This window comes from Lutra lutra, chromosome 8, assembly GCF_902655055.1.
Source record: "Lutra lutra chromosome 8, mLutLut1.2, whole genome shotgun sequence".
Taxonomy (NCBI): Eukaryota; Metazoa; Chordata; class Mammalia; order Carnivora; family Mustelidae; genus Lutra; species Lutra lutra.
Window position 1 is genome coordinate 20,313,561 of NC_062285.1, and position 24,355 is coordinate 20,337,915.

A 24,355-nucleotide genomic window follows, 5' to 3' on the forward strand; every position below is an offset into this window, starting at 1 on the left:
CACACCAAAGAGTGAGGACCTTCTCTAACTGCAATGTCACCTCTGCTTTCCCCTGTCTGCCTTACCCCTACCTTACCCCCTTTCTGCCCCCCGCCTCCTTCTCTCTGGACTCTCTCCCTTTCTCCATCACTCTCTATGCATTCCTTCCGCTTTCCTGATCCTCTTGTACAAACCCAGCCCTGCGTGATTTGGAAGGGACTTAGGAGATCATCTATTTCAGCTCCCTGATGAAGAAACATGGTCTAAGGAGTTACAATGATTTTCTGAGAATTGTACAGTTATTTAGTGACACAGTCATGATTTAGACTCGTGTCTCCACAATTTTAGTCCAGCTGTCACCTCCTCAGCACTCAGTACGTGTTTATTCCAAATGTCATGTAACGCTTTATGTAACTTCTCTCCCCAGATCGTCAAGTGAATCCAATGGAGCATGCTTCCTGGCATGTCACTATGGGGGCCCTGATACCCCCACTGGAGAAACACTGGTTCAATTGATGATTTTCTAAAAACATCTGCCTGAATCGACCACAAAGCACTGCTGTAAAAACTATACCTAAAGATTCTGGATTTTGGATGTGGGTTTGGTTGGAGGCACTCTTTTGTAGAAACTTACAGAAAGAAGACATGGTTTAATGCCAAAGATCTTACTGTTTATTCATTTGTTTGTTTGTTTTTAACTATCTTCAAAAGCAGAATCTGTCCTATAACATAGTGGGCAAGAACCTAAGGCAAATGTTAGCAACTCTGTTCACACAACTAGTTATCATTGTTATTATGATTATTTAGAATAATAGTAACTTTTCAGCCCAAATTTCCTAGTCATTGTGTTAGACTCTGGAGATGAAATGAACAGGCTCCTCTTGCTCATGAGGAGCTCAAATTAGTGGGAAGTGATGTATAAATGCATGTACGTGTTTATATGTATGTGTATATACATATGTACGTATGTATGTTTGCATGTGTGTGAGAAGAGCTAAGAGTAAGTAGGGGAAGGAAAGAAATAGGAAGGAAGATATAGGACAGGGAAGACTTTGATGGAACAGTGACTGGGAGGAACTAAAAGTGGAAATGACCGAGAACATTTACTCTTGAAAGACAGAGGATTTTTCCTGAGACAAATGGTACAAAAAAGAGTTTGGTTGTGGATATAGTCACATTTAGAGGTAGAAACAAGAGGTTAAGGGTGTTTGTTATTTAAGGGAGTTATTTTCTATTCAAGGGATATAAGAACATTGGCAGAGTGAAGGATGTTCAAGGGAACAGCTGGGAGATTTGAGGATTATTATAGAAAATCAGTGCCAGGAATGGGAAATAGATGTGTGTAGGACCCTTGACCACCAGCTAAGGTGATAAACCAAAACATTTAGTGGTCCCAGTGAACATGATCAGCAGCAGCCTGGAAAATACAAATGGTTATAGTAACCCAATTTCAAAGACCAATAAAGCCAGTATGACTGAACATGTCCTGGATATTTTTATTTATCCTACAGAGTTTGTCCAATAAATAAGTGTGTTAATACATGTAATATACTTAGCAAGATGCCTGGCACATAATTAGAACCCAAATTTATCTTTTAAAAAATCTGGACATGGGGCACCTGGGTGGCTCAGTTAGTTAAGTGTCTGCCTTCAGCTTAGGTCATGATCCCAGGGTCTTGGGATTGAGCCCTGCTTCAGGCTCCCTGCCTGGCAGGGAGTTTGCTTCTCCTTCTCCCTCTGCTCCCTGCCCCCTCCTAGGGCTCTCTCTCGCTCTGTCTCAAATGAATAAAAATCCTTTAAAAAAAGTTAATAAAAAAATAAAAAATTGGACATAAAATAATTCAAAGTGCTGATTGAGAATGGAATTGAAATGTTAGATCACTAGATCTAGGATTATTAAGGGAAAAAAAGTATAAAGAAACTGTTTTGGGGCGCCTGGGTGGCTCAGTGGGTTAAAGTCTCTGCTTTCGGCTCAGGTCATGATCTCAGGGTCCTGGGATCGAGCCCTGCATCGGGCTCTCTGCTCAAGCGGGGAGCCTGCTTCCTCCTCTCTCTCTGCCTGCCTCTCTGCCTACTTGTGATCTCTGTCTGTCAAATAAGTAAATAAAAGTCTTAAAAAAAAAAAAAAGAAACTTTTATGGGAGAAAGCGGGAAGCACTGAGAATCTAGAATTGCATTTTTTTTCTTATTAACAATGTTTGAAAACAGGTTCTGGAGGAGTAATTAGAAAGTAGAGGATATGATGATCAGATGAAATTTTCAACCCTAAAATTTCAGACAGGATGATAAGATCCAGTGTGGGAGCTGGTTATGAAGGAAGAATATTTATGAAAGTAACTGAAACTGAAAAGGTCAACACTGTACAGGGCTGAGTGACCTGGAAGCTGAAATTACCAAGGATTTAGGATCTAGAGAAAAATCACTGGAAGGATAAGAACCCAGATGTGTGGCCTTTTTTTATTTTAAAGATTTTATTTATTTATTTGACAGAGAGAGAGAGAGATAACAAGTAGGCAGAGAGGCAGGCAGAGAGAGGGGAGAAGCAGTCTCCCTACTGGGCAGAGAGCCTGATGCGGGACTCGATCCCAGGACCCCGAGATCATGACCCGAGCCAAAGGCAGAGGCTCAACCAACTGAGCCACCCAGGTGCCCCAGATGTGTGGTCTTAAAAAGAAGAAAATTTTAAAAAACAATTTTAAGTTTTTTTTAAGTAATCTCTACACTCAGTGTGGGCCTTGATCTTATAACCCTGGGATCAAGAGTCACATGCTCTACAGACTGAGTTAGCGAGGCATCCCCAAAAGAAGAAACTTTTAAATAACTCTGTAAAAATAAAAAAAAAATTTTTAAAGATTTTATTTATTTGTCAGAGAGAGAGAGAAAGAGAGAGAGAGATCACAAGCAGGCCGAGAGGCAGGCAGAGGCAGAGGGAGAAGCAGGTTCCCTGCCGAGCAAGAAGCCCGATGTGGGACTCAATCCCAGGACGCTGGGATCATGACCTGATCCCAAGGCAGCCGCTTAACCAACTGAGCCACCCAGGCGTCCCTGTAAAAATAAAATTTTGAATGAGGCATAGAGTAGCCAGAAAGATAATGACCCTATTATTTAACACTGAAAATCTGAAGATTTTATAAAAAATAAACAGCCAGTCAAGCGGAAGCATCATAAATAGCAGAAATTCGGATTTCAGTTAAGGGGATGATTTCTTACAAAATGTGTTATTGACAAGACTCTTGTTTTGACTAAGAATTCTACACTGTACTGTAGAAACAGTGAGGAGAAGGCAAATAGCCCAGGGAATGGGGAAAAGCTAATATGGATGGAAAAGACACTTTGGAAGATGATAGGTGACCAGAAGAATCCTTACCTTGTGTAAGTCTTGTGAACCTTTAGAAATAAAGTAGACAATAATGCTCTTCTAATGAAACTAACTTTCCCCTATGTCTCTTAAAGGACTGTAATCACAGTAATCTGGTTGCCTAGAGGACATGAAAACTTGATGGTTAGGCTTATGGACAGAAAAACTTTACCCCCTACAACATATACTGATCTTCCTTCAATGTATGAATAATCTTAGACCTGGAAACAAATGTTATTCATCAGGAATTCCCAGTTCTTCTATATGTAGATAGTAAAACAATCCTTGCACATCCCATCTACTAAGGAAATCACTTACCTCCAAAGACACATTCTGGGGTGAAAATGATGTCATCAAGGGCAATAAAGATGTCCTCATTTCCAGCCAAATCAGCTTCAAATGCCACTTTAAATGCACTAGTACTGGAGAGAGGAACATGTCCATACATCCAACCAGTTCTTTTACCTCCAATCACTGACCACACAAGGATGTTTAGTCCAGATTCCTCAATGGTATATACCTAATAACGGGGACAAAAAAAGAAAAGGCAACTCTTTATGGTTTGGATGTTAGAGATATATGGGCATCCTGGTTGTTAATGGAAGAATGGAGTCTGGCAATGGGACAGCACAACACCTCGGCTATAATGCTTCCTATCTGTACAAATTGGGGTTAGAGAGTGAGTTATTTTTTCTTTAAGCAGTCAGACCTTTGTTTGTTTTTTTCATGTCAATTTCTGTGTATCATGGTAGGCATGGCCAAAACCTGTAACTATCTTAAGAATCTAAAAGAGTTGGAAAGCTATAAAACTAGAATCTCTCATGCTAAAGGACCACATTTCCCCAAGGCTGTTTCAATAGAAGAGAACACATATCGTAAGTGAACATGACCATATACGAGTCATTTTGAAAGCCAAAGTAATGTGCAGAACATACTTATTATTCTGACAAACAGGGTATCTTCCTGAATTAACTAACATCAATACCCAGGACTTTTCAAATGCAAGAACTAACAGGTTCAACACATAAAAGTGAAATAGCAATAAAGTTAGCTTTGAAACCAATCACCAGGCCAAAGTTCCAATAATCTTTTTGAACAGTAAAAAGAAATTCAAAACAAAACAAAAAATGTCATTTCCTAATGCACTTCAAAAAAAAAATCTGTATTTTAAACAACAAAAACAAGCAAGGTTGTAAACGTATTTTTCTATACTACCTTTCTGTATCTAACTTTCAGTTATCATTTCGCTAGAAATAGTTATACACACACATACACACACACATATAGTAATGTATGTTAGCAATCACTTATACAATGCTTTCTTTCATATGGGAAAAATATGACTCAGAGAAAAGAAAACATATAATAGTAATTTTCTTCTATTGCAACAGTGTTTTTGTCTAATAACATTTCTTCCTACTAAAAAATCCTACTTTCTCACTTTTTTTCTTGGTATCAAAATTTATCTAAAGATAATTTATCCTTCAAAAGTTCATTCATATTTTATACTATCAGGAGAAAATAACACCACTCATTCTGTTGCATGTAATGATATGATATTGTATGGCACTCCAGAAATACTCCTAAGAGCCAGAGCCACCAAATTATCTAAAGCCAGAAATTAGCATGCTGCTAACCGTAGTTAGCAACTACAACGTTACTGTACTACAACTACAACTGTAATGTTCACTGTTACAAAAAGTCTAAGTCAGGAATCCAGCTATTAATGGACGTTAAAAAAAAAATTAAAAACACTTCAAGATGATCATAGAGAAAGAAAAGTAGAAAAACCTGCCCCAAATTTGTAAACCTGAAAAGTGAGATTTAACATTAATGGTATGAAAAAGCACACATTTTGTAAGCAAAAGCCCTTTTTACATTGATTCCTCAATAGATGAAATTAACTAAAAGTCAGTATGAAGGGAATTTGGGTCAACAGAGTGTTTCCAGTCTCAACATAAGCAAACATTCATCCCAAAGCTCTAAGATCTGGTGGGTACCTATCTCTCAAATAAATACAAATTTCCTCCATTTTCAAAAAATTTAAAAAGGTAAGAAGCTTCCAATTCAATGTGATAAGAGGACAACTTTATAAAGTCAAACTATGTTGAAGTATCTCTTTTTTTCCTTCATAAATCCTGTTACAACTTAAAGATTTAAAAGGGGATGGCTTTATTTTATAACTTTTTCTACAAAAACCAATTCAGAAAACCAAATTACATGAAGACACACCCAACACTTTTTGCTTTTTTTTCAAAACCTTAGTATAAATGTATTTTATTAACTTTTTTATTGTTTTTCATTTCATTTTTCTCTTTCAGTCATCTTAATCTTCAATTAAGCTAGCATGCTCTTGCCAAATTCCATGCTCCTTTTACTATGCTTCTCCTGAATCCACCATGACATCCCCTGCCTGTTCTCCCTCCCCCTGTGCCCCATGAGCATTAACTCTAATAGACTTCAAGCTATGGTACCCAATATTTCACCCTACTACAGTCCATATTCATTCTGATCAACTTCACTAATCCCTACTTAACTCCAATGAAACTTTTTGACAATCTCATGGATTGTTTCAATTGTGACATGTATTTATAATACTATCAGTGCATTAAACTGAGTAATTGCTATGTCAGGGTTTCTGTAGCCACAATGGCCAATGGTAAAAATAGGAGGACCATTTAAGGGCTCCATATAATGCTGGGGTTTTTTTGTTTGTTTTGTTTTGTTTTGTTTTTTTGGCAAGTGAGAAACCTACAAAAGGTTAATATTGTTTATTTCTGTCTTTCAGTGAAAATAATATTCTCTGTCTTCACAGAAAATTTTTGTGATAACTGTCAGCAAAATATTTTTTATTATTATTTTTCAAAAACGTAAAAAGTAGACAATATGCAAGAATGGGTGGACAGTATAAACAGAGAGATAGGAACTCTAAGAAATAATCAAAAGTAAATGCTAGAAATAAACAAAAACACTCTAACAGAAATGAAACACACCTTTGAAGGGCTCATCAATAGACTGGACATAGGAGAGGAAAGCATGAGTGAGGTGGAAGATATGTCAATTGAAACTACTAAATCTGAAATAACAAAGGAAAAAAAGAAGACTGAAAAAAAAAAAAAAGGAACAGAATGTCCAAGAACTGTGAAATGCTTCCAAAAGGTGTAATATGTATAAGGTAAATATCAGGAGAAGCAAAATAACAGAAGAAATATTTAAAGTGATAATGAATGATAATTTTCCAAAATTAATGATAAACAACAAACCACAGATTCCAGAAGATTTGTGAACACCAAACATTTATGTACACCTTGGCATATGATTGCAGAGAATCAAAGACAAGGAGAAAATCTTGAAAGAAGCCACAGGGGGTTGGGGTGGGGTGGGGGCAAATACCTTACTTAGAGAGAAGCAGGGATAGGAAATATATCAGACTTCTCTTTAGAAACCATGCAAACAAAAAGAGAGTGAAATAAAAATATTGGAAGTACTGAAAGAGAAAGAAAAAAAAAGAGAGAGAGAGACTCCAACCTGGAATTCTATACCCAATAAAATTACCCATCAAAATAAAGAATAAAGGTTTTCTCAGACAAATATGAGTTAAAACAATTTTTCATTAGTTCTACTGCCTTGCAAGTAAAGTTAAAATAAATTCTTTAGAGAGAAGGAAAATGATAGCAGTCAGAAAATATAATCTACATAAAAAGTATTGGAGAAGAATAAATTAAGAAATAAAATATTCTATTTTTATTATTAATTAATCTAACAGGTAACAGTTGGTTCAAAATAATAGCAGCAAGAATGTATTCACTGATTTTAGTTGTGGGGTAAGTGAAATAAATGAACAGCAGCATGCTATAAGGACAGAAAGGAGGACCTGAAAATACTGTTTATAATGTTCTTGCACTACCCATGAAGTGGCATAGTGTTCTTTGCAAGTGGACCTGGGTTACTTATAAATGCATACTGCAAATTCATGGGCCCAAAATTAGAAAAATGAAGTTTAAAAAGAAGTATAATTGATATGTTATGAAAGGAGAAGAAAAGGAATCATACAAAACAATTAAAACAAAGGTAAAAAAAAAAAAAAAGAGTAGAGAACCAAACAAAGCAAAGCAAAAACAAAACAAAAAAACCCAAAGGGGGTTAAAAAACAAAAAGAAAGCAAGGTCAGCAAGTATAAAAGAGAAACATATATGCTAGATATTAATCTGAATACCAGTAATCACTTTAAATGATAGTTTTCTAAATATACCAATTAAAGAGACTGGTATAGTAGATTAAAAAAAAAAAGAGAGACCCAACTATATGTTGCCTATAAGAAACTGGAGTTAAATATAAGGACACAGATAGATTAAAAGTAAAAGGAATAAAAATATACCACATTAATATTACTGAAAAGAAAGCCAGAAAAGCTGTATTAACTTTGGACAGAGAAAATTTCAGAGAAAGGAAAATTATCAGGGACAATAGTTCATTATAAAATGAAGAGAGTGGTAAATTCCCTAAGAAGACACAACAGTCTTGCATGTGTATGCACCTAATACCACAATGTCAAATGCTTGAGACAGTAACTGGAAGAAGTGCAAGGAGAAACAGATGAATTCACTCAACATCCCTCTATCATTAATTGACAATCAGGAGGCAGCAAATCAGTAAGGGCATAGCTGAACTGAACAGCGACCATCAACTTTATATTTATAGAATACTTCATGCAGCAACAACAGAAGACACAGCACTCTCAATTTCACAGGGAACACTCACAAAGACTGACAACATTCTAAGCCATCCAGTACACTGTAGCAAATCTGAAAGAACAGAAATCATACTGTATATGCTCTCAGGTCACAATGGAATTTAACTAGAAAACAGTAACAGGGAGATATATAGGAAACCCAAAAATACTTGGAGATTATATAACACACTTCTTAGTAACACACGGATTAAAGAAGAAATCACAAGAAAAAACTATTTCAAATTAAATGAAAATAAGAGTATAATTAATTAAAATTTGTGGGATGTAGTGAAGCAGTGCTTAGAGGGAAATTTTATAGACTTAAATTCATATAACCGAAAGCAAGAAAATCTGAAATCAATCACCTAAGCTAGTTTTTTGAAAAGTATAAAATTATTGTTTATATTTACCATTATTTTTATATATTTATTATCATATTTATTAAAAATAAAATTAAACTTTTAGTCAAGTTACCTAAGGAAGCAAAAGAAGATGCAAATAGAAATATCAGCGATGACAGAGGAACTATGACTAGTGATCCCATGAAAGGATAATAAAGAATTATTATTAACAGCTCTATGCCCACAAATTTGATAAACTAGATGACACTGCCAAATTTCTTGAAAGGCATATCTATCAAAATTCACACAAGGACAAATAGATAATCTCAATAGGCCTGTAATAATAAAGAAATTGAATCAACTATTCCAAAAGAGAAAGCACCAAGCCCAGATAGGTTCACTGGTAAATTCTACCAGACATTTAAGAAAGAGATTATACCAATTATCTGTAATCATAACCAGAAAATAGAAAAAGAGGAAACATTTCCAAATCCATTCTATGAAGCCATCTTTACCCTAATGTCGATACTAGGTAAAGAAAACGCTAGAAAGAAAAATGACACAGCAGTATCACCCATGAATATATAGATTCAAAAATTCTCAGCAAATATTGGCAAAGTGAATCCAATAATGTATAGAAAAAATGACAAATAACCACTAGGTGAGATTTATTCTAGGTATGATAGGCAAATAAACACTGGGAAATTGACCAATGTCATCTATCATATCAGCAGGATATAAAAGAAAAATCATATGATAATATTGATGACTGATATGCAGAAAAATCATATGACAAAATACAACACCCATTCATGATAATAACTCAAAGAAATTAGAAATAGGAAAGAAACTTCCTCAATTTAATAAAGAACACCTACAAAAAACCTACAGCTAAGCCTATTCCTCATGGTGAGAAACTACACACTCTTCTGCTAAGATCAGGAGATAAGCAAGTATATCTTCTCTCACTGCCTCTATTTGTACTAGAAGTCCTAGCTAATGTATACATAAAATAAAGAGAAGAAAAGGAATAAAAAGATATACTGATCAGGGTGTTTAGGTGGCACAGTCAGTTAAGCTTCCAGCACTTGGTTTGGGCTCAGGTAGTGATCTCTGGGTCCTGAGATACAGCCCCATGTCAGGCTTCATGCTCAGTGGGGAGTCTGCTTGCAATTCTCTCCCTCTGCCCCTCCCCACCTCTCTCTCTCAAATAAATAAATAAATATTTGAAAAAAAGATATGCTGATCATAGAAAAATAAAAATCCTTTGTTTGAAGACATCCAGATGGCCAACAGACACATGGAAAAAGTCTCTACATCACTCGGCATCAGGGAAATACAAGTCAAAACCACAATGAGATACCACCTCACACCCGTCAGAATGGCTAAAATTAACAAGTCAGGAAATGACAGATGCTGGCGAGGATGCCGAGAAAGGGGAACCCTCCTACACTGTTGGTGGGAATGCAAGCTGGTGCAACCACTCTGGGAAACAGCATGGAGGTTCCTCAGAAAGTTGGAAATAGAGCTACCATATGACCCAGCAATCGCACTACTCGGTATTTACCCTAAAGATACAAACATAGTGATCGAAAGGGGCACGTGCACCTGAATGTTTATAGCAGCAATGTCCACAATAGACAAACTATGGAAAGAACCTAGGCATCCATCAACAGATGAGTGGATAAAGAAGATGTGGTATATATATACAATGGAATACTATGTAGCCATCAAAAGAAATGAAATCTTGCCATTTGCAACAACATGGATAGAACTAGAGGGTGTCATGCTTAGCAAAATAAGTCAATCGGAGAAAGACAACTATCATATGATCTCCCTGATATGAGGAAGTGGAGATGCAACGTGGGGGGTTTGGGGGATAGGAAAAGAATAAATGAAACAAGATGGGATCAGGAGGGAGACAAACCATAAGAGACTCTTAATCTTACAAAACAAACTGAGGGCTGCCGGGGGGAGGGGTGTAGGAAGAGGGTGGTGGGGTTATGGACATTGGGGAGGGTATGTGTTATGGTGAGTGCTGTGAAGTGTGTAAACCTGGTGATTCACAGACCTGTACCCCTGGGGCTAATAATACATTTTATGTTAATAAAAAAACAAAAAAATGCTTTTGTTTGCAAACAACAGGATTGTCTACATAGAAAATCCCAAAGAATCAACAACAACAACAAAAACTCCTAAAACTATTAATTTACAGCAAGGTTGCAGGATATAATGTTAATATACAAAAGTCATTCATTTTCTTCTAACCCAGCAATGAACAACTGGATTTGAAATTAAAAACATAATACTACTTAGAGTAGCCCAAAAAGTACAGGCTCCATATGAAGAACATTATAAAACTGATGGGAAAAAAATGAAAGCTCTAATTAAATGGATGATATTCTGTAAGGAAGACTCAATATTGTCAAGATATAAGTTCTTCTCAGCTTGATACATAGATTCAATTCAATCCCAGTCAAAATCTCAGCAAGTAACACAGAGGCTCCTGAAAAACTCATTCTAAAGTTTATAAGGAAAGACAAAAGTCAGAGAATAACCAAAACAATACTGAAGAATAAGAACAAAGTCCAAGAACTGACACAACTTGACTATATAAGACACTTCAAAGTTACAGTGATCAAGCAGGTGGTATTGGCGAAAGACTAGACAAAGTGATCAAAGAACTGAAGAGAGCCTGGAAACAGACCCACATATGTACAGTCAACTGATTTTTGATGAAGAAACAAAGGCAACTCAGTAAGGGAGATTAGTATTTTCAACAAATGGTATTGAAACAACTAGATCCACATGCAAAAAAAAAAAAAAAAAAAAAAGTGATCCTAGACATGGAACTTCCATAGCTCACTCACCAGAACAAATTCAAAGTAGCTCACAGACCTAAATGTTCACCACAAAACTCTAAAAGTTTAAAGAAGATAACATGGGAGATAAGTCTATGTGATCATGAGTTGTTCTTTTTTTTTTTTTTTAAGATTTTATTCATTTATTTGTCAGAGAGAGAAAGAGCACACAAGCAGGGGGAGTGGCAGGCAGAGGGAGAAGGCTCTGGCTCAGCAAGCACGATGGGAGACTCGATTCCAGGACTCTGGGATCATGACCCAAGCTGAAGGCAGATGCCCAACCGACTGAGCCACCCAGCCGTTCATGATCTTGGGTTTTGAGATGACTTTTTAGCTATAAAACAAGAATCCTGCATGATCCATGAGTAAAAAAACTGGTAAGGTAGACCTCACTGAAATTAAAAACCTCTGCTCTGTTAAGGACACTGTTATGACAATGAAAAGGTAACACAAAAACTGGAGAAAATATATTTTTTACAAATTTATTTATCCCAGTGAGATAGTGCACGCGAGAGAGCAAGTGGGGGGCGAGGAGCAGAGGGAGAGGGAAAGAGAGAATCTCAAGCAGAACGCAGAGCCCTACTCGAGGCCCGATCCCATGACCCTGAGATCATGACCTGAGCCGAAACCAAGAATTCGATGCTCAACCAACTGAGGTCCCTAGGAGCACCTGGGGAAGATTTCAAAATACACATCTGATAAAAGGACTAGTATCCAAAATATGCAAGACGTTTAAGACAAAAATGAGAAAGTAACCCAATTAAAATAGGGACAAAAGATCTGAAGAGACCCCTCACCAAAGCAGTAATACAGATGGCAAATAAGCAGAGGAGCAACTCTCAACATCATATATCACCAGGGAAATGCAAACAGAAACGGCTAGCATACTCATTAGGATGGCTAAAATCCAAATCACTGAAAACACCAAATCCCAACAAGGAACAACAGAAACTCTTTATCACTGCCGGTGGGAATGCCAAATGGGACAGCTACTTCAGAAGACAATTTTGCAGCTTCTCACAAAACCAAATAAACTCTTATCATATGATCCAGGAACTGTGCTCCCAAGGGAGTTGAAACTTATTTCCATACAAGAATCTACACATAAATGATTATAGCAGATTTAGAATTGTCAAAACTTGGAAGCAACCAAGAGGTTCTTCAACGGGTAAATGGATAAACAAATGTTGGTGCATCTGTACACTGGAAGTTTCTTTAGCCATAAACAAAAAAATGAGCTATCGAGCGACAAAAAGACATCAGGGAACTTCAGTGTTTACTTCTAAGTGAAAGAAGCCAATGTGAAAAGGCTAGAAACTAGAAAACTTTGAGAAGATAACAAAGGAAAAAAATCTAGGTGACTGTGGGTTTTGTTTTGTTTGTTTTTTGGTTTTGTTCATTTGTTTTTGCTGTTTTAATTTTGTGTATGTGTTTTGAATAAGAGGTAAGTTCAAGGATAACAGTACGGGACAGAGTGGGTAGATGCTAGGGCCTGTAGTAATGAGCTTCCCAGAAATAGAAACACAGACAGGAATTGTCCAACAGATAAGTAGACAGACAGAGGGACAGGAAAACAAAGACAAACGGGTAGGAGGCCAGGACCAGTCTCAGCACCAGTGTTGGGGCTGCAGATCCAGTTCTGCCCTGGCGACCTAGGAAATGGACAGGGCTGGCATGGGCCTCAGTCCCCATTGTGCCCCTCTCTTCACTTGGTCTTGTGCCTCCCCAGAAACCAGGGACTTTTGCATGTTGTTTCCTGGGGGAACAGAATGTTTTTTCTGGGAGTGCAGGGAAGGCAGAGGGTGAAGGCGCTTGGAGGCTCCCTGAAGAGGTGGAGGTGTGGGTGATGTCGGGGTAGCAGCAGCAATGGGGCCAATCTGCTCAGTTGGGGGCTCTGCAGCTGGGGCAGGCCCCTCGCACCCTGCCCACCACCCCAACATGGTGCAGATCAACACAGTTTCCAGTATAATTCTACCTTTATGGATTTCTGGAAAAGGTGGAACTATCTATAGACATAGTAAAGAAGATGAGTGGTTGCCAGGGGTGTTGGACAAGAAGGGAGGGAGGAACAGGTCGAGCATAGGGGACTTTCAGGGCAGTGACACCACTCTGTCCAATACTGTCGACAGAGGTCATGACATCCATGTGAAAACCCACGGAATGCACAGCACCAAGAGTGAGCCCCAATGTCAACTACAGACTTTACTAATAAAGTGCTAATACTGACTCATCCATCAAAGCAAACATGCCACAGTGATGTAAGATGTCAATAATAGTGCAAAATTGGAGAGAGGTGTGGGGAGGGGAGGCTCTATGGGAACCGTCTGCGTAGGCTGCTCATTTTTTCTGGAAACCTGAAACTGCTTAAAAATTAAAGTATTAATTAAAGAATACTTAAAAAATCCAAATATACACAGTAGAGGAGCAATATAGCTAGTGGAGAATTTTTCTTATTTGCTCTGATTCACTCAATTGCCTATTTTATTGGAAAAAGACTAATGTCTCATCCATTTCAACACCAATTAAGCATTATTCAAATGGGTCACTTGGTCCTCTCTCTTTTTTAAGATTTATTTATTTATTCATTTTAGAGAAAGAGAGTGAGAGAAAGTACGCATGCAAGTGGGTGGAGGAGGACAGGGAGAGAGAGAATCTCAAGCAGGCTTCACGCTCAGTGCAGGGCTCCACATGGGACTTGATCTCATGATCTGAGCCTAACCAAGAGCCTCACACTTAACAGACTGAGCCATCCAGGCGCCCAGTCCTCTGAACACATCTACTCTCTCTTTCCTCCCTTCCCTCTTCCCATCACACTTTCTATTTCCAGTATTGGACATTTATAAAAATCACGTGGCCCATCATCTCTTGCCTTGCAGATGTCAACCGCTTACCCCAGTTCCCTCTTAAGAAGCATCTTTGTCTATTAGAGGCATGAATTATCAAAGTACTAGGTACATTAAGCTATCAAAGGAAGCCCTGAAGAACTCAGTAATAGCACTTTTCTAGAACTGGGCCTCATAACACAGGTAATAAAAATGTCCTTCCAGAGGTATAAATACTTCAAGATCTCTCTCCCCTCCCTCTTCTTACACATCTCACTACTCTCTCCCTCCATGAGGCTCCCTTGCCAGTCCTCCTAAACATCAAGGAATTTCTCAACTCGGGCTGTTGCACTCTTTTGCTTTGTTTTCTTGTCTGAAATATTCTCCCAGTATGTCTCCCCTAGTTGCATGGCTCACTCCCTGGTCTCTTTCAAGTGTTTGCTCCAAGTTTACAATCTCAGCGTGGGCCACTGTGACCATCCCAGACCCCACCAATCCTCTTACTCAGCCTCACTGTGTTACATGGTCTTTGCAAAGAGTATCCCACATACTCATTGATCATGTTTCCTGTTTTAACGTCTGTTTCACGGTGACAGCGGAAATCCTATCAGGGCAAGGAGTCTGTTTTGTTTATTTAGGTACACCTAAAATACATGTATATAACAGGTGCTCAGCAAACATTTGCTAAAGAATGAAAGAATGGAAAAGTTCAACATTTCATAACTCCAGAGTTGGAGAGCATCTCAAGACTTTCTAATCAAAAACTTCAGAGAGGACCAGGGAAAATGCCTGACTCTCCAGTCAGGGTTGGAAGCAGAATCTCGGGTTTCTCGCTGTGCAATTTCCACCTTAGCAAATTCATTATTTTGTTTGAAAAATAAATGTATCTACTTATAAGAATCAAGATCATGCGGGTACTGCACTGAGAGCTAACAAAGCTCTTATGGCTAAGTTTACAATTAAGTGCGTGTTCACACTAAAACATCACCATGCAACTTTTTGGGTTTGGAAGGCACAGAGTTATAAAGAAGCTACAGTGCCTTAAGATAAGGAATTTATCTGAGGTTAAACAGAGGAGCAGATGATTAAAAAACAAACAAAAACCAAAAAAACTTGGAATGATCAGAATTTGAATCAAAGAACAATCTACAATTCAGCTCTGTCTTTAAAAGTTGAAAAGGAGGCTGTCTGGGTGGCCCAGTGGGTTAAGTATCTGGCTTCAGCTCAGGTCATGGTCCCAGAGTCCTGGGATCGAGCCCCACATCAGGTTCCCTGCTCCAGGGAAGCCGGCTTCTCCCTCTCCCACTGCCCTTGCTTGTGTTCCCTCTCTCTCTATCAAATAAATAAATAAAATATTTTTTAAAAATAAAAATAAGTAAAAAAATAAAAGTTGAAGAAATATATCACTCTTTTATATATCACACATTTTTTTTCTTTGTCTTTCTCATTTGAGATAGGGGATCGAGAACTCCAGTCTGTTATCTAATATCTCAAAGCAGATGAGGTAAATTCATTCACATGAAACCACTGTTCAAACTAAAAAGAACTACCTAAAAGTGGCTGGTGATTATTTATGGTATAGGAAGACATTTCTGGTCATCCTTTTCATATTTAAAAAGTGTGAAACTTTGCTTTAGTATTTAACTTACCTAGCAATAAGAAGGCTGAACAGTGTTACAATCAGAGGCTAGGACCCAGATTCTAATCCTGGCCATCCCAATACTAATTGGATATCTTAGGCTAAATTATTTAATCTCTTTGAACTGTGACTTATCCTCTATTAAATAGAAGAAATATTAATATCTATTTGATAAGTCTATTATTAGATCTAAATTAAAAGTATATACATTTATATACAAAGTATATAAATGTACATAAAGTACTAACACTAAGTGCATTTCCTTTCTATTATTAATCATTTACATGTTTGCTACTTCACATCCTATTTCATCTATTCTAAAAAAAAAAGTTCACATATGAGGATGAGTATGTTCGTGAGAATGTTAACTGGATGATTTCATTATGAAAAGCTGATACTCTCTGTGGGATCCCAAAAAATGATCTCACAGTACAATTCAAGGTTTTTTCAGATTTTTTTACAAAAACATTGCCCGGGTCCTTGTAAATAAGGGGAAGAAGGACCAAAGAGCTTTAGAAATGTTCTGTGTTTCTAGTCATTAGTAACTTAGGAAGCTAAGGTCTCCTACCTTTCAGTCAGTTGCCTTTCCTGAACATCACTCAGTTTGCAATAAACATCACAGGCTGTATCCGAGGGGAAAGAGCTGAGAAAAATTACAGCTACTACCCATGTAGAAATTGAAATGGCTGATTTGCATGTAGCTCTACAACATTAACTTCACTTTCCTTGAAAGAGGCAGACTGTTTAGGAGTAATGAGAAATAAAGAACCAAACAAATGTCTCTTACTAGCAGAATGACCTGGGTAGCATTTGATGTTACGCTGATACTCACGTGCTTTTTCTCCCACCTGACAAGACCAACTTTAAAATGCTTTCAAAACAACTTCCCTCAAAGTGAAGGAAAATTTAGACTGCAAAACAGCAAAGGAAAAAACATGGAACTGTGAGCTGATTGACTTTTCTTTTAGCATGTTCCACAAAACTGTAAATATGTGGAGAAGATGGTCTCTGGTTCTGATAGGCAACGGAAAACACATATTTACCTATATTCCTCAAAATAAATATAAAATATATTTACCTATATTCCTCAAAACTATTCCACTGAAAAGACAGAAAAAATTCTGAAATAAATCCCCAGAATCACTGGAAAATGAGGAGCACAGCTACCAATACACAGAAATAGTTTTTAAGGACTTTCTATAAAACAAATGGAAACTGTTGGATAAAAATGCGTGAAATTGAAAAACTTGCAAACACCTGCAGGTGAAACAAAGAGGAACAAAAAATGTTCCCAGCAGAATTCTGGAATAACCCAGATTGATGGAGGAGGCCATAGTGGAGGAGCCGTACATGCGTCACTAAGTAAGTCAACACACTTCTTAAAAAAGCCAGGTCACTCCCTTGCATTAGAAGCCATTGATTCTAGTGTTTGTACTTAAAGGACTTAATTACCAGTGACATGGGAGATGTGACACAGGAGTCCCTGAGGGGCCAATGGGATGGGAGAAGTAACTGCCATGAACAACTTTACCTCCCACACCCCACCCCCAAATAAAGAAGCTACCAGGACATCATTAACGTAAGCCCGATGGAAAACAGAACTCCTCCTCTACACTCAGAGCAACACATAACCAGAGATCTTGACTCAGAATGTGCGTTCCCTGCTGGGGCAGTGAATTTCTTACTGGGTCTGAGGGCAACAAAATACATGGAGTAATACTGTTCAATCTGGATTCATCATCATATAGGAATAGAAAACCAACAGTAAGTAACCTGACAGTTGAGGAAAATTCTGAGAGAGAGACATTATATTAAACAGAACACTGAACATGATGAGGATGACTGCTATCAGAATAAATGGGGAAAAATAAGGAAATATAATTAATTCCCTTGAGAAACTGGGGCCTCCATCATATCTATGAAATAGGACAGGCTTTAAAAGAAGCATTCAGAGTTCTCAGAAATTAACAAAATGATTGCTAAAATAAAACTCTCAGAGAAGAAATGACTAGCAGAATCAATGCAGATTAAACTCCAACCAGTGAACAGGAAAAATAAGCAAAGTGATCCTTCTAAGACTACAGTGCCAGAGAACCAAGAGATGAAAACTTGGAGAATATCTGTGAAGGGATAGCAAGGACAGATCCAGAAGTTTCTATGTCTGTCTCATAGATTCTTCTAGAAGGAGATAATCAGATAAATTACAGATGAAAATCTCCCTGAGATGAAAAATGACAAAGGCCCATCAAATTGCTGTAGGGATTTATGAACTCCAAGCATAAAAAGAACATTTTCCCTACTTCCTGACAGAAAAGAAGAATACGTAAAAATCCTGGAGCAGAAATAATCAGACATCTCTCTTCTATAAGGCAAGTGGGTAATGGATGTTAGAATACATTGAAACAACACTATCAATTACTTAAGAAAAAAATAAGTCTGACCCTAGATCAAACTACTTTTTAATAAGGGTACATATGTATGTACACACACACAAACACACACACTTTTTTTTCAATCAAGAACTCAAAAAGCTTATCACCCATGCACAATTTCTGAAATGCATGAGCAAAACATGTTGTTAGGGCTGAATGTGCCTCCTGCCCCCAGTCCACATGTTGAACCCTAAATCCCAGTACTTTACAATGTGACTGTATTTGGAGATAGGCGCTCTAAAGAGGTCAGTACATGAAAAGGGGGCCATTCACATGGCCCTTAATCTAATCTTGCTGGTGTCCTCAGAAGAAGAAGAAATTTGGACACAGAAAGAGACTCTGGAGTTGCACACACAGGAAGAGATACTGCGGTTGCCCACACAAAAGACACCCAACTCGAGGACACGGCAAAAAGGCAAACATCTTCTGCACCAAGGAGAGAGGACTCAAGAAATCAAACCTGCCTGCACCTTGATCTTGGAGCACTAACCTCCAGGATTGTGAGAAAATAAATTATTGCTGTGTAGGCCACCCAGTCTGTGCCATCTCCTTAAGGCAGCCTTAGCAAAGTAATATCAGCAAAAAAAAAGAATCCAACGTAGCGGATTATGTAGGAATCAATAAAGAGTAGTGAGCAAAGATGCCTAGAAAACATACAGAATTATATAGTATAAACGTACACTTGGTAATTGTGTTCTTGTGAGGTCTACAGCGTTTTTACGAATATGACTGTCAAGAAAGCAGATGAATTATTTTTCACCCTGAATCTAAGGTTCCCGCCAAAAAGAATAAGCCATAAGGCTGTAGGAGAAGATGAGCTGGGTCAATAAAACTTGCCAAAGTTGTCTTTCATTTGAGGGGTGGGTGAAAACATGCAATTGATTTTCAGTGATACTGGATAAATATTTTAAACAAAGTGATCCTCCTTAAATCCTAGTCATTAAAATCTTAAATCACTTAAACAAAGTGATTTACTAAAAACTGTGTCCACTTTAGAAAGAGAGACCCAGAAAGTAAAATTTACTGGAAGTTAGGGGCACTGGGTGGCTCAGTTGGTTAAGTGTCTACCTTTGGCTCAGGTCATGATCTCAGGGTCCTGGGATCCAGCCCCTGCATCAGGCTCTCTGCTTAGCAGGGAGTCTGCCTCTCCCTCTGCCTACTGCTTCACCTGCTTGTGCTCTCTCTCTGACAAATAAAAAAATAAAATCTTTTTAAAAATTAAAATAAAGAAAATCAAATTTATTGGAAATAATTGGAAAAATTCAGGAAATCTAATCAACCCTACTAAAGACTGGTATAGGGGAAAATATAAAACAAATGAAAGACAAATAGAAAACACACAAAAAATAGGTCTATATCATGATGAAACAATAACACATGTGAAAAGGACTTAATTCAATTATAAAAGCCAGAGACTCAGATTATGGGAAAAAAAATCTAGCCATATGCTGTTTGAAACTGATATAACTAAAGCCAAGTATCATGGGAGAGTTAAAAATAAAGGCATGGGTAAAGTACTAGTAAAATTATTTTTAAAATTATTTAAAAAAAGAAACTTCCATATTATTAACTGAAAAAAAATAAGATTTGGGGAAAGGTATAAAGAGGGACATTTAATATTGATAAAAGTTATGACTCTCCAAGCACATATAACTGTCTGGAATCTTTATACATTCAGCAAAATGGCTTTGGAATAAAAAAGGCTGAGAATAATGAAAACAAACTGTAACTTTCATAATTTCCCTGAAGCAATTTAAAATATTATTTTCCTAAGTTGACAAATTAATTTGAGATAATAGTAAATATGTAGAGGAGTATGACTTAATTTATCTCTGTGCGTCTATCATCTCTCTCGCCATCTACTTATCTTTGTAGGGAAGGAGTAATCATTCTTTCATACACCCATAGAAAATTCACAAATAAACATATGAATTCCACATGTGATAATGAAAGTATGTCAAATTAACAGGGAGAGGACACAGTAATGAATCAGTAGTATTGAAAGAACCAGCTTGCTATTTGGGGGGAAAAAAAATGAGCTTCTAACCTTTCACCATACCCACACAAAATGAATTATAAGTGGCTTAATTAGTTTAATCTAAAATCGAAATTATGTATTAACTAAAAGAAATGACAATATTTTGCATTTTTTTAAGGTTTTATTTTTTTGAGACAGAAAGCTTATATAAGGGGAGTGGGGGGAGGTGGCAGCGGGAGAGGGAGAGAGAGAGGTAGCCTCCCCACTGAGCAGGGAGCCTGGCTAGAAGGAGCTCAGCATTTGGACCTCGGGATCATGACCTGAGCTGAAGACAGATGCGGACACTTAACCAACTGAGGTATCCAGGTGCCTCAAGAATATTTTGTTATTTTACAACTGGCAAGGGCTTCCTCAGCATTAAATCTAGAATCCACTAGTAAAACAGATTCAAAGATTTCATTAGATAAAAATGTAAAAGGTGCTTTCACTTTGAATATGTTTTTTGTTTTTGTTTTAAGAAATCCTATTGTGCTTGGGACCTAGACTTCTAAGCAAAGCTGACCTTTGGTTCTTTCTCAAGGTGACTTTCCATCTTGCCCCTTTGTAGGCAGGTGTAAGAAATACCTTCTTTTGCAAATTCCCACATCTCTGTCTTAAAACTGTGACTTGATTTTAATTTTTAGCAGCAAATATCTTTGACTTGAGGTCACTTTTCTTTTTCTGTTTTTCTGATATCCTAAAGGCAAAGTCTAATCTGAAGGTCAAATTAGATTAGCTCCTTCTCCCAAGTGTCAACCTTTGCATTTCCCACGGCACCTTCCCATTCTGCTAATTTAGCAATTATTTCATAGCAACTTAACAGCTGGGTTTTTACCATCCTTCAGTTAACTTTTCTGTTATCTACAATGGAAGATACACAGTACATGCCGGCATCCTTTTCTCTACCTGAGCTATCAAAGTTTCACTGCTGTGAAGATCTGTACGCCTGTCTTTACTAAGCTGCTGATACAAGCCCAGGATTCTTACTATGTCTTGGGTGACATGTGTGTGTTTGAGACATTCCCCTACATACGTGTAACCCACCGCAGGGTCGGAGGTGGTGAACTGCCTTGCAGAATGCCCTGCACACTGGATCCCACCTTACCTTTCTCTCCTACTCTGAGACCTATCAGATTAAAATATCGGATACTGATATTATATAGGGAGAATTGTGAATCTATTCTCAAAAAGGGAGGAAACTGCTAAAACATACTTCGGTTCCTTTCAACTATTGTTCTCGATATTACCTGTGCCACATGAGTGTGCAAAACACATTTAGAACTACTGCCCTCATATTTTACTTTCCATATTTCTGCTTAAAATAGCATGAAATGCTCAAATTTGGAGTACGATCCAGAATCTTCCCTACAAGTCTGTTTAGAGGGCAGAAATTTGCTAAGTATGTTCAACAGCTCCTACCCTCATCTCTCTACCTTTTATGCAAGGGGACATTTGCCCTATTATTTCCTGTCTTAACCATTATTTAATGGGCATTCTCAAAAGCTTCCTTCATAAACTGGGTGCCGTCACTTGTACAAACATGTTCATGAGGTTCGGCGTTCAATAGGAATGAGAGAGCAGCAGTTAGCCTGGAACATTGGGTAAAACGTACTTTAAAAAAGGGTAAGATTAAGGGTACCTGGGGGCTCCGTCAGTTAAGCATCTGCCTTTGGCTCGGGTCATGATCCCAGAGTCCTGGGACGGAGCCCCACATCAGGCTCCTCCCTCTGCCTGCTTCTCCCCCTGCTTCTGTGCTCTCTCTGACAAATAAATAAAATCTTAAAAAAAATTTTTTTTAAAGGATAAGACTATATATAGAACACTGATGGTGCCTCCCAACAACTTTCATAATAATATATCATAAAAAATGTATTTTAAAATGAAGCATTAATAGTAAAGAAAATGAATAAAAATCTATAAATTGTCTTAAGCATATGCTATGCAAACTTGTATCTATTTAATTTTGAATATGTATTTTCATAAATCAAGTATACATTAGACTTTTATGAATATATTTGCTCCCCTTTGGAAATTTAATATTTTTGCTCATTTTTCTTGTTATTCAACATAGGACTGGACAAATTTCTGCATCGGACTATTTACATAATAATTATGCCATTTTTTGGTAAAGTCTGCAAACTCAAATCAAATCTATACTGAAAACTATAATATGCAGAACATGTACTAGGCAAAGCACCTTTGAAAGAATAACTATTGGTCTAACATATGATTTTGAATAATAGAAATACAAAACATAAAATATGCCCAAAAAAATAACCTTCTAATTCTAAGATGCAGTAGAGCAGAGTAATTAAAAGCACAGACTGGGGCCAGAGGATCTGGGGACACCCTGGCCTGCCATCTGCCATCTCCTAGCTCTCTGACCTTGAACAATTTCCTGAAGCTTTCTTGATCTCATTTTCCTCATCTGTTAAAATGTAGATAATGTCAGTATTATCCCATTGGCGTGTGAAGACTAGATACACACACACACACACACACACACACACACACACAGGACTTTAAACAATGGATGGTATAGTAACCATCTGATATTTTTCTCAGTCTTTTTTTCCTCTGTTCTTACTATCTCCATAAACATCACATTAAAACAAAACAAAATTCACAAACATGGGGCCACAAGAAAAACAGTTCCCTGATTGGAACATTTACATGCTAAATTCCACGGGTTTTAGCAGAAATCATTTGTGTTTAAAACTCAACCCTAAGATAAAGATCATTTCACACGGTAGGCTGACTGTTCTGAAATATGAATAATAGGCTTCTTGAAGCCCATTTAGATCTATTAATTCATCTGTTATCACTGAAGGAAACTTTAGGAAGTAGTTCATTTTTTTCCCCTCTGAGCAATTAGAAATTACTGTAAATTACAAAAAAAAAGTTATGAAAAGTATCGATTATAAAAGTTCCCTATCCATTTCCTTTCTGTGCCTTTATAAATGAATCCAGAATAATAAAAAAGATATTAGTCATTTTTAAAGAAATTCTCTTTCCCTGTGACAAACTTTCTTTTTGTCAGCATTCAATAATTCACCTGAGTTGGCTAAGTATCAAAACAAGCCAGAAGCGGGGTGCCTGGGTGGCTCAGTGGGTTAAAGCCTCTGCCTTCGGCTCAGGTCATGATCCCAGGGTCCTGGGATCGAGCCCCACGTCGGGCTCTCTGCTCAGCCTGCTTCCTCCTCTCTGACTGCTTTCTGCATGCTTGTAATCTCTGTCTGTCAAATAAATAAATAAATAAATAAAATCTTTAAAAAAAAAAAAAAAAAAAAAAGCCAGAAGCTAGGAAGCCGAACTAATGGAACTAAGTCATCTCATGGGAAATTACTTGGTTCACTTAGGGCTCTTTTAGCAATGTGGATCAAAAAGTGACCAGCACCATTTTAAGGAGAGCTTTTAATTTTATATGTAGGGAGGTAATTGAAAGACAGAAAAAAAAAAAAAACCTGACCTAAAAAATAAAGTATGTATTAGCATTATCCTTTAATTTTCTAAGCCTTTGAATCAAAGGACACTGATGCCTGTGTGAACATTTTATTATTCTGAATATTATCCATTTACTATTTTGAATATTATTCCTTTACCATCAGGCTTCCATGTTCCTATAAAATACAACCCTTCTCTATGCAACCTATTTTGCCAACTTTGCAGGCTGGGGCAAATCTGAATCTTTTGGCTTTTTTTTCTTTTTTGCTTTTGGCTTTTTATCCTAAAAATTAATTGGAAAATCATATCACTCTGATCTCATTGACGGTACAAGTCTTATCTGCTTTAGGTCTATATGATGCCCTTCATTAATACACTAATAAATTAAAGCATTTTTTTTTAAAGATTTTATTTATTTATTTGAGAGAGAGCATGAGCTAGGAGAAGGTCAGAGGGAGAAGCAGACTCCCCATGGAGCTGGGAGCCCGATGCGGGACTCGATCCCGGGATTCCGGGATCATGACCTGAGCCGAAGGCAGTCGTCCAACCAACTGAGCCACCCAGGCGTCCCGAAGCATGTTTTATTTAGAATATAGTTTTTTATGCCAGGTGAAGATCTAAGTATTCATTATTTATAGAAATTACTTCCCAATTTATCCTTAGATTAGACTCTAAGCAAAGCCTGGAAATCACCTCTAACTTGCCTCTTTGTTTCACTGCCACACCTCTA

General features: G+C 37.4%; 1 protein-coding gene across 3 annotated transcripts in view; it reads right to left on the bottom strand.

The window, feature by feature from the left end:
- MALRD1 (MAM and LDL receptor class A domain containing 1) overlaps positions 1-24,355 on the bottom strand; it is a 763,597-nt gene that overhangs the window by 163,470 nt on the left and 575,772 nt on the right. For all 3 annotated transcript variants that reach the window (XM_047742658.1, XM_047742656.1, XM_047742657.1), the window contains one exon: positions 3,656-3,857. In XM_047742658.1, the coding sequence (XP_047598614.1) occupies positions 3,656-3,857 (202 nt within the window). The remainder of the gene's footprint in view (positions 1-3,655; positions 3,858-24,355) is intronic.